This window comes from Mustela lutreola, chromosome 1 (genome assembly GCF_030435805.1).
Source record: "Mustela lutreola isolate mMusLut2 chromosome 1, mMusLut2.pri, whole genome shotgun sequence".
Taxonomy (NCBI): domain Eukaryota; kingdom Metazoa; phylum Chordata; class Mammalia; order Carnivora; family Mustelidae; genus Mustela; species Mustela lutreola.
This window is the reverse complement of record NC_081290.1, coordinates 275,565,606-275,577,183: the sequence shown is the minus strand read 5'-3', so window position 1 is coordinate 275,577,183 and position 11,578 is coordinate 275,565,606. Positions and strand designations below refer to the sequence as shown.

Here is an 11,578-nt window from a genome sequence, read left to right as displayed (position 1 = left end):
TGTCAAATCTATAAATTTCATATGCAAATAAATATTAAAGTTCATAAGCAGCCTCACAGCTTCACAAATGCTTACTGTATGTGACATGGCCACCATCATTCCTTTAGCCTAGAATATTTTTAATATACTTATGTTCCTACCCAATCCCAGTTCCACTAGTAAAATTGTCTCCTTACCCATAATTCCTCAGCTTATCATCTCCGACATTCATTAAGTGAAGGTTTGGTTTCAATGATCTGAATGATCAGAGCTCTCTGATTTCAAGTTCATTTTTGCTCCTGCCTGAAGTTTTTAGCATTTATTGAGTAGGACAAGTCAATTGTGCTTTTCTTCTGAAAATATTCTTTGACACCAAACACTTCTCATGGCTTTTTTCATCTCTGTATTTCTCAGAGTATAGATTAGGGGATTGAACATAGGAGCAATGATGGTGTAAAATAGTGCAAATATTTTGTCCTCAGGGAAAGTGGTAGGAGGTCGAAGGTAGGCAAAGATTGAAGGTCCAAAAAACAAGATGACCACAGTGATATGAGACCCACAGGTAGAGAGAGCTTTGCGTCTTCCCTCAGCTGAGAGATTTCTTAAACTCAGTAATATAACAACATAAGACCCAAACAAGAGAACAAAGGTTACTAAAGCGACCATTCCTGAATTGGCAACCACAAGGACACCACTGATGTATGTATCAGTGCAGGCAACTTTCAGCAGAGGGAAGATATCACAATAGTAGTGATTGATTTCATTGGGGCCACAGAAGGGCAACCCAATTATCAGAGAAAACTGAGAAAAAGAATGGAGAGCCCCGCCAGCCCACGCAGCCAACACTAGGAGATGGCACCTTGTCCTGTTCATGATAAGCAGGTAGTGGAGAGGTTTGCAGATGGCAGCGTAGCGATCAAAGGCCATGACGGTAAGAATGAGGATTTCAATCATTCCCAGGAAGTGCAAGGCAAAGACCTGTAACATGCAGTTATCATAAGAGATGGTTTTTCTAGCCAGTAGCAGGTCACCAATCAGTTTGGGTGTCACACAGGAGGTGTAGCAAATGTCCATAAAGGATAAGTGGCTGAGGAAATAGTACATCGGTTGGTAAAAAAGGTCACTGCTTCGAACAGAGACAAGAATTAGGAGATTTCCCACCAAGACGGAAATATAACAAAATGAGAAGAAAACAAAGCAAAATTTTTGTATGTTTTGGTTATAAGAAAGTCCCAAAAGGATGAATTCTGAGATGTTTCTCTGACTTTCCATAAATTGTGGGTTATGCACAAATAACTGAGCATCTGAAAAAGAAAAAATATTTGGATGAAAACATTGACAATATAAACACAATCATTTAAAACCTAAAACAAAATATGAACCTAATGAAACAAATTACAATGGCTAATTTATAAATCAATATTATTACTTTTTTCCCTTTAGGAATCATTACTGATTTGGGGATGATTTTAATCTTTTCAAATATTCTTTTATTTTGAAATACTAAAAAGTACTTTTGATTAAATTTTGAAAATATAATGATTTAAAAATTACTATTTTCTAGGAAGAAATTGTGCCACTGTTCTTTATAACATTTAGATAGTAGTGGCATTAATTTAATGCAGGAAATTTATTTTGCATATTATTTTCCATTGTGTTCTTTAGTCACGGCAGGCTTCTGTTCCAAGTAAAGTTCCATTTCTCCACAAGTTATGGGACTTCCTCCTAAATTGGCTGGAGGCAGAGGATGGAGGAAGGTAGTTGCATTTAAAAAAAGAGAAACAAAAACATGTCTGCTTAAATTGTGAGTTGGGTGATTAGGATTGCAAATAATATTCTTTGAACTATAAAGGTTGGTGTGGGGTGTGTACTATTGATTGAGCTTGAGAAACCTATCGTGCTAGCTATGTTATAAGGCAAAAATAGTTGAACATATTAAAAAAGTAGATTTCTTTTGTCAGTGAAATTTTGAAAAATAATTTAAAAAAATGTCTGTTTCTTTTTTTTTTTTAAGATTTTATTTATTTATTTGACAGAGATCACAAGTAGTCAGAGAGGCAGGTGGAGAGAGAGGGAGGAAGCAGGCTCCCTGCTGAGCAGAGAGTTCCCTGTGGGGCCTGACAGAGCCAAAGGCAGAGGCTTTAACCCACTGAGCCAAAAATGTTTTAAGGTAAATTCCACAGCAATTAAACTTCATAATGTAAATAAATAAAGAAAAAGACACTAATGGAAATTGAAGACATTCTTGTGAGAGAGGGAACACAAGTAGGGAGGGGGAGAGGGAGAACAGACTTCCTGCCAAGTAGGGAGCCTGATGTGGGGCTCAATCCCAGGACCCTGAGATCATGAAGTGAGTCGAAAACAGGAGCTTAACAACTGAGCCACCACGTGCCCCACTAGTCTCCCTTTTTAACATGAAAACATCAAGTTGTATCCTCAAAATTGTATACAAGTTATAGTTCTCCCATAATTTTTTTTTTTTAAGATTTTATTTATTTATTTGACAGACAGAGATCACAAGTAGGCAGAGAGGCAGGCAGAGAGAGAGAGGAGGAAGCAGGCTCCCCGCTGAGCAGAGAGCCCGATGTGGGACTTGATCCCAGGACCCTGAGATCATGACCTGAGCTGAAGGCAGAGGCTTAACCCTCTGAGTCACGCAGGCGCCCCCATAATTTTTTTAAAAGATTATTTATTTATTTATTTGACAGAGAGAGAAATCACAAGCAGGCAGAAAGGCAAGCAGAGAGAGGGATGTAGCGCTCTATCCCAGGACCCCGAGATCACGACCGGAGCTGAAGGCAGAAGCTTAACTCACTGAGCCACCCAGGTGCCCCTTAACACTTAATTTTAAATAAATAGTCTTTTTCCATGCTACCAAAATTAAATAAGCCAGTTTGTAATTTTGTAGTACTGCCTAAAAGTCCTGTTCTTTCCTTATGAGTTACCACCAGCTTTGTAAAATGGCATTCTCTTATAGGTAAACCAAGGTAAGTATATACTAAATATATACATTTCTATTGATGTACTCAACATGTGCCTTATTACCAACTTACTTTACCTGATTCAGGTGAATCTAAAAAATTTTAAGAGATGCTAATTTCAAGGATGGGATTTTCTTCAGATTTTAGGCTGGAAAGTCACTGGCAGCCTAAAGATTTTATTATTTTTACATGCATTTTTCAAAAACACAGATTCTGTTTATAATATACAATATAAACTAAATATTGCTTTTTTTTAAACTATTGCTTAAATTTTAATACACCACACCAGAAGGTATAATCCTTAAGATAACAGAATAAGTGTCAAATAGATCTGATGAACCTAAAATAGGAGGTTGTAAGTGCGATTACCTGAGCATCAGTTGTGGATGGTCTTCAGGTTTTCAGTTAGTCAGGAAAATGTCTTGGTCACACATATGCCCCCTTTAGTTACATAGTTTGCTAACCCTTCACTGGCATTTACATCAGAAAATGTGAGACTGGAAAGCACGGATTCAAACAAATCTCAGTAAATTCTCTAAAAATATCTATTATTATCACTTTCCTTGAATTTGTAGGAAGGAAAGTCCTATCCTTTTGCAAAGTGGGTGAAAATATAAATACCACTGAAAACTATCTTGATTCACAGAGAAATACATGTCTACTTCATAAGAAAGTGATCTAGGATTTTAAATATGGATATAATTCCCTGACCCCTGTTCATACTTAGAAGTAAACAAGAGCATTTTGGATTATCTGCTAAAGCATCCTACATATCTATGCCTTAGAAGTCTGGTCTTTCAGGTGTATGCCTGCAAGTCATTTGCTCTCCAAAAGCCAAATACACACTGAGAAGAGATCATAAGAACTTTTTGATTTTGAACTTTACAGACATTGTTTTCCCAGAAGCAGTTCTTAAAAGATCCTCAGCAGGGGCGCCTGGGTGGCTCAGTGGGTTAAAGACTCTGCCTTCTGCTCAGGTCATAATCTCAGGGTTCTCTGCTCAACGGGGAGCTTGCTTCCTCCTCTCTCTCTGCCTACCTCTCTGCCTACTTGTGATCTCTGTCTGTCCAATAAATAAATAAAATCTAAGAAAAAAAAAAAAAGATCCTCAGCAAAGAACACTAATCAATTGTCCAAGCCTCCTGCCCTAACCTCCTGGGAATTTTCAGGCTTTAAATTTATTTTCCACTTTTGCATTAGCCAAGCTCTGGGTACTGTGTCTCTAGAGGTCACTATTGTTATTCAGATCCAAAGTAGTTAAAGAACTTCTGCCTGTTCTGCTTAATTTCTTCCTCTGAAAAGCAGGAGGGAAAATATGTAAACTATGAGAGCATTTTTTTGTTTTAGAGAAATCTCTATTTCTACAGTGGAGAAGGTAAAAGAAAATCAGAGAGAGAAATATCCAGAGTCCCAACAAGAGTCATTAATAAAAGAAACATGAGATGAATAACAGTGAAAAGTCAATGACCTGTCACACCACTTTTCTCCTGGACCAGTACCCACACCCAATAGTAATTAACTCTCATTCTGCAATAAAGGGTTGGATTGATAAGAAGAAAAAAAATAGCAAAATAAATGAAAAATTAAAATAAATTCCCACTCTTATTTGTAGGTTGGAAAAGGACTCACAGGATTTGTTGAAAAATATTGGAGAAGATAACCAACCAGATAGGTACAACTCTTATTCTCATTACTACCAGGCACTTTGCTTTGTGTGGTTACAGTGCTGCAAGGTACACAGACTCAGAATCACGTGCACTGAAATTCAGGTGGCCTCCCTTCTTGGAAGGCAGCCATGCTCACCGCTATTTGACCAATGCATGTGGCCTCCTTTCTTGAACAGAAAATCCATGTATGTGTGTACTCATATGACTTCAGAAAATCAGTGTTTTATAGCATCCCATATAGAACAACTCACATAGTAAACGAATCATAATATTTTTAAGCATTTTTAAATTCCTATATGTTAATCACTGTATTAAGTATTTCAAGTGGATTATTTGATTTATTTATTAAAAAATACTTTCATGGGAATTATTGCCCTTATTCCTTAAAGGGGAAAAACAAAAAAAAGGAATCTTCTAGAGATTAAACAGCGCTCAAGATAACAGAGCTGGTTTCCAAAATAATAACCACACATCTGGTCTTCATAACTTTTGTAGAACTAAAAGAGACAGCAACATTACATAAAGGTTGACAGTAGAGAAATGGAAGGATATTATTGTGATGTTTTTATACTAGGCATGAAGTGGTATCACAAGAATGGTCAATTGATTCAAGGGCAGAAGAAGAAAAAAGAAAAGAACAAATAGAATTAACAGAAATTTATTACAAGATGATAGACTTACACTCCAACTTATCAATAATCACATTACATGGAAATGGTGTAAGCAGTAAAATTAAAAGGTAAAATAGGATATACAAACAAAACAAAGCAAAACAAAAACAAACAAATAAGCCACGCAACCCAACTATACTTTGGAAACAGAAAATTATATATTTTAGGTATGAAGATACAAATAATAGATTAGAGGTAAAGGGATGGAAAAGATAAATAATACTAATGCCAATGAAAGAGGGAAAGGCTTTTCAATTATCAGAGAAAATTTAAGAGCAAAAAATATTACAAAAGATAAAAAAATTCATGTCATATGATAAATGTGGCCAACTAATCAAGGAGACATAACTACCTAAATCTTTATTGTCCTAATAACAGGGCTATCAATTCATAAAACAACTTATAGAATCTGAAGGAAAAAGAGACAAATTCACAATATGGTTGAACATTTCAGAACACATCTTTTAATAATTAATGGAAGAAGTAAAAGATCAGCAAAGATATTAGTTGACTTGAGCAAAACCATCAACTGGCTGCACATGATTGTCTCTATAAAATACTCTATCTGATTCTAGCAGAATACATATTTTTGACAAGTTAGCTCAGCTCATTGACGAGGTTACATAATTTTTCTGGTCCATCAAGTAAGTCTCAATAATAAAAGGACTCTAACCTTTCTAAGTATGTTCTTTGACCACAGTAGAATCAAATGAAAAATATTAGAAGGAAATCTAGAAGATTTCCAAATATCTGGAAATTATATAAGGCACTTACTTCTTTTTTTTTTTTTAAGATTTATTTATTTGACAGAGATCACAAGTAAACAAAGAGGCAGGCAGAGAGAGAGGGGGAAGCAGGCTCCCCATTGAGCAGAGAGCCCGATGTGGTGTTCAGTCCCAGGACCCTGAGATCATGACCCAAGCTGAAGGCAGAAGCTTTAACCCACTGAGTCACCCAAGTGCCCAATAAGGCACTTACTTCTAAGTAACCTCCTGGATCAAGAACTAATCAAAAGGAAAATTAGAAAGCAGCTTTATATGAATGAAAATTAAAACAAAATATATCAGACTTTGTGGGATGCTACTAATGCAGAACTTGGAGGTAAATTTATTGCACTAAATATCTAGACTGGAAAAGAATAAAGCTTTCAGATTAATGTCCTCAGCCTCCAGCTTAAAATTAGAAAAAGAAGTGTGAGTTAAGCCAGAGTGAAAAGAATGAAGTAGTGAAGATCAAAATGAAAATCTATGAAAAACAAAAGAGAAAAACAATTAGGAAAATTGAAAGCAAAAACACCTATTGAGAAATTCAATAATGTTGATAAACCTCTGGCCAGACTGATTGAGAGCAAAGGGAAGAAGACAAAAATTACCAATATCAAGAATGAGAGAAGTGACATCACTACAAATTTTGCAAATAATGAAATATGAACCAGAGAACAGTATAAGCATTTTATGTGTAAAAATTCAACAATTTGGGGCGCCTGGGTGGCTCAGTTGTTTACGTGGCTGCCTTCAGCTCAGGTCTTGATCCCAGGGTCCTGGGATCAAGCCCTGCATCAAGCTTCCTGCTCAGCAGAGAGCCTGTTTCTCCCTCTCCCTCTGCCTGCCTCTCTGCCTTCTTGTTCTCTGTCTCTCTCTCTCTGGAGTAAATAAATAAAATCTTTAAAAAAAAAAAAAAAAAAAGAAAACTTTAACATCTTAGATGAAAATCTTTAAGATGGGCAAAAGATTTTGAAAAGACATTTTCCCAAAAGACACTGCACTCTTTACACCATGTCAAGTAAGTGCATGAAAATCTGCTCAATATCATTAGTTATTTATGGAATGCAAATTAAATCTGCAATGAAAAGCCAGTTCACACCTTGTAGGATGGCTAAAAATAAGAAAATTTGGTATAGGAAGAGTGGAAGAGAAGTGGGAACACTCATAAACTTCCTGTGGGGATATTTGAAATGACAGTTTGGTGGTTTCTTCACATGTGAAACATACAGCTGCATATGACCAACCATTCCACACCTAAGGATTTACCTGACAGAAGAGAAGCCTATGGTTCACACAGAAACTTGTTGCATGAATGTCTACAAGCAGGTTTGTTTGTAGTAGCCCAAACTGGAAACCATCCAAATTCCCAAGAGCAGAACTGTGGAATTTGCAGGGTAGAATCCATTCAGCAATGAACAGGGAATGCACAACTGATGTGTGCAACAATATGGGTTAATATCCAAATAACCATATGAAAAGAAGCTAGTGAACATAGGCTATATACTGCATGATAAATTTATGTAAAAATCTAGAGAACACAAACTAATCTATAAAGACCCAAAGCAAATCACCAGGTATCAGGGAAAACTTTTCAGAGGGCTGGATACTCTCCCAGTCTTAATTATGGTGATGGAGTCACAGGCTTATACTTACGTCACAACTTAATCAGATTGTACATTTTAAATATGTGCAGTTTTTTGTAGAGCAATTATAGTTCAATGAGAGTTTTAGAAGTAAGCTAGGACTGAAGAAGAATACCTAAAGAATGAACTTGGAAGAGAAGAGCCTTCCCCAAAGTTGGAAATGGAAAAGGTGAGGTTGTAGGTGTGGCCAGGACAGTCACACTGACCCAGCAAGTGGGAAGTGCATGGGAAGGCAAGACAGTGCAAACAGATAGGAGGCTACGCATAGGCTGGATGGAGAGAACCAGCTAAAAGGAGGGCTATGTGAGGCTATGAGCATGCAGTAGTTCCTTACAGAAGCGGCTAGGAAACAAACTTTCTGGGATGTAGGCTGACAGATACTGAATGGAGAGTGCTCAGATATACTGGAGACTTGTGAACTGGGAGGGTCAAGACCCAGAGGACCAATGTTTGCTTTTGGAGGAGGCTCAAGTGCTAAGCATTTGCCTGCTCTACCCTTTTCATTTTATCAGTTTCAATTTTCATGCCCTAAAATCATTTGTAAAAGCACATTACTGTATTTTCATGCATTATGATAATCTTTGCTTTTCTACTGTGTTGATTTTGTTTTACTCATGTATTTGGACGAAGCTCTATGACTTCTTCTTTTCCTCCCTCCTCCCCCTCCTTCTTCTTCTACCATTGCACTCTTCCTCCTGTCCCTCCACCTCCTCTTCCTCTCTTTTCTCCTCCTCCTCCTTCCTCTACTACTTTTCATAATTTGTCGATTTTCTCCCTCTCTTCTTGCTTTTTAATTGGATTGGCCTCCTTTCATTCCTTCAATGCTTTTTTTACCCATCTGTTTATCTACCTTCCTCCCCACCTTCCTAAGTGTCTATGCCTTTCTTATTACTTTACACTGATGGCCACAACTGCCTGAAGCTTACAGCAGTTACCGTCCTGCTGAACCATACACGGTACTTAAAACCCTTTTATTCGGATCGTTTTCTTCCAACCACAACCCACACGGTGTGTGTACAGGATCTTTGTTCTGTCTTCTATGCTTTATCTCACATGTTAGATAAGATTGCCTATTTTTTAAAATTTTTTATAAACATATATTTTTATCCCTAGGGGTACAGGTCTGTGTATTGCCAGGTTTACACACTTCACAGCACTCACCATAGCACATACCCTTCCCAATGTACATAAACCCACCCCCCGAACCCCCCTCCCCCCATCAACCTGCAGTTTGTTTTGTGAGATTAAGAGGCACTTATGGTTTGTCTCCCTCCCAATCCCATCTTGGTTCATTTATTCTTCTCCTACCTCCTTAACCCCCCATGTTGCATCTCCTATTTTAATATAATTTTTAAGCTTGCAGATAAGCCTAGGACTTCTCTCATTCTACATTCTTTCTGGCATCTATCTTCCTTCTCAGACTTTCTCCCTTTTTAATGAAAACATTCTCCACAACTTCTTTTAGTGAGCCTAGGTTTGTGGTCAGATCTTGGTTATTTTTCATTGTTGTTGCATTGTACTGAAAAATCCTCATTTAACTCTTCTTGAAAAATTCAGAAGTCAAGGGTAACATTTTTTTTTTAATGCTTTCATGAGACAATTCCATTTTCTTCTGTTTTCTTATCTTATTATGATCTCAATATTGACTGGAAATAGTGTTTTCTGTGATTCTTCTTAAAAGCAATCTTTTTGTGGGTGCCTGGATGACTCAGTTGGTTAAACATCTACCTTCTGCTCATGTCTTCTTGGTCCCAGGGTCCTGGGATCAAGCCCTGCATCAGGCTCTCCCTGCTCAGTGTATAGTCTGCCTCTCCTCCATCTTCCTCTGCTACCACTCATGCTATCTCTCACTCTCTCTCTCTCTCTCAAATAAATGAATAAAATCTTTAAAAAGGGAACAAATATGTTTCATTCTTGTGATTATTTTGTAAAGATTATCAGTTTTCAAAAATTAACAATAATTATCTTTTAAATTATTTTTTCTGTTACCCAAATCCTGGAGTGTAATAGATACATGTTGTTTTCTCCTACATGATTCATAATTTCTCTTAATATATCTACTTTTTTCTATCATTTCTTCTTTCTAATTCAGTGTTCTGGTAAATCGTTAATATCAAGATTCCATCCACCCTATTTTTCTTAAAATATAGCCACTCCTTTGTATCTATCAAGTTTCTAATTAGAATATCCTATATTCGTTTCTTAAATTATTTCGTCTTTTAATACCTTGGACAACTTTGAGATTCCTGTTGCTATATCGTATTTTTATTTATTTATTTGACAGACAGAGATCACAAGTAGACAGAGAGGCAGGCAGAGATCGGGGAGCAGGCTCCCCGCTGAGCAGAGAACCAGATATGGTGCTCCATTCCAGGACCCTGAGATCATGGCCTGAGCCAAAGGCAGAGGCTTTAACCCACGGAGCCACCCAGGCACGCTGCTATATCATGTATTTATTTATTTATTTATTTAAGGATTGTATTTATTTATTTGAGAAACAGAGATAGGGAGGGAAAGCACAGGTAGGGGCTGGTGGGAGAGAGGGAGAAGCCGGCTCCCCGCTGAGCAGGAAGACTGATGCAGGGCTCCACCCCAGGACCTGAGATTATGACCTGAGCTGAAGGTAGATGCTTAACCATCTTAGCAACCCAGGCACCCCTATAACGTACTTTTAAAATTATTTCTTACTTTTATATAATAAACATACTCATATTCTTTTTGTATCTGAGAACTACACTCAAGGGTGCTATTGTATGACATATTCTGTTATAGCTGTTTTCTACATAACTTCCTCTTTTCTCAGTAATTTTTGCTGTGTGATCATATGCTTTGCACAGAAATTAAATATTTCTCTCTCATTCTTCACTGTCTACCCAAATCTGTTTATTCTGATTACAGCAAAGATAGAAGCTCCTGGAAGATGTTATTTTCTACACTGTGTACTTCTATGCATGTGTGTGGATGTGTGGCAATTCAACGTACATACAGCATCTCTTCTTCATCTAACACCACTGCCTTTATTCAAAGCCTACCAAAATGTTTTGTTATTTGTTTTTTTTTTTTTTTTTTTCCTTTTTGGGAGCTAAATAAAGAATTTTTCTTGTTTTGCTTATTAGGACAAACAATTTCATATAATCCAGTGAACATCCTATGTATTAAAATTTCCCAATTGTGATCACCAAAGTCTTCATCTTGCTAACACAATCCAATGCTCTGTTCTGGGAAGTTTTTCTTACCTGTGCTATAGGGACTATCTTCTTAAGAGTTCTCTTCTTTCTAAGAAATGTGTATCTATGACAGACTGGTTTGTTTGCATTAATAAACATCTTACATACCATGGATCCTAGACGTGCCAGAAGTTTCACATATTTCTAAACCATTTAGTGCACTCACCCTAGCATTTTTCTATTAATAATACTTTTTTTTATTTTATATATTTTATGTCAGTAATGTATTAAGAAAGAATACTAACACAGGTATATAACCACTATCCTAAAATTAAGTCTTAATTACAATATAAAACATGCTAAAGCAACAATAGAATATCTATATTAACCAAAAGAAATGCTCAAAGCAGTGCTGCTCATACTGGCCAAACAGGAAATGACCCAAGTGTCTAGCAACAAGAGGATGGATAAATTAGCCGTTACATACTCACACAATGAAATACTATGAAAACACTCAGAAAATCACAAAACATGAGGAATAAATTTCAGAAGCATAATGAAGAGACACTAAGAGTATGATCTATATCATTATTTTTCCACGAAGTACAAAAGTATATCAACCTAATTGATGTAGAGATGAAGAGAGTGAGGGGAGGCTAGTGACTACGAAGAGAAACAAGGAGGCCTCCAGGTACCGGTAATTTCT

General features: G+C 36.8%; 1 protein-coding gene across 1 annotated transcript; it reads right to left on the bottom strand.

Moving 5' to 3' along the window:
- Positions 1–315: 315 nt before the first annotated feature.
- On the bottom strand, positions 316–1,251 carry LOC131822599 (olfactory receptor 4P4-like). The gene has a single exon (XM_059158888.1). It carries the CDS (start codon positions 1,249–1,251, stop codon positions 316–318), a length of 936 nt encoding a protein of 311 aa, XP_059014871.1.
- Positions 1,252–11,578: the final 10,327 nt, after the last annotated feature.

Bases quoted from the DNA above. Each gene is read 5' to 3' on its own strand.
- LOC131822599 (XM_059158888.1), bottom strand. From the start codon at position 1,251: ATGGAAAGTCAGAGAAACATCTCAGAATTCATCCTTTTGGGACTTTCT.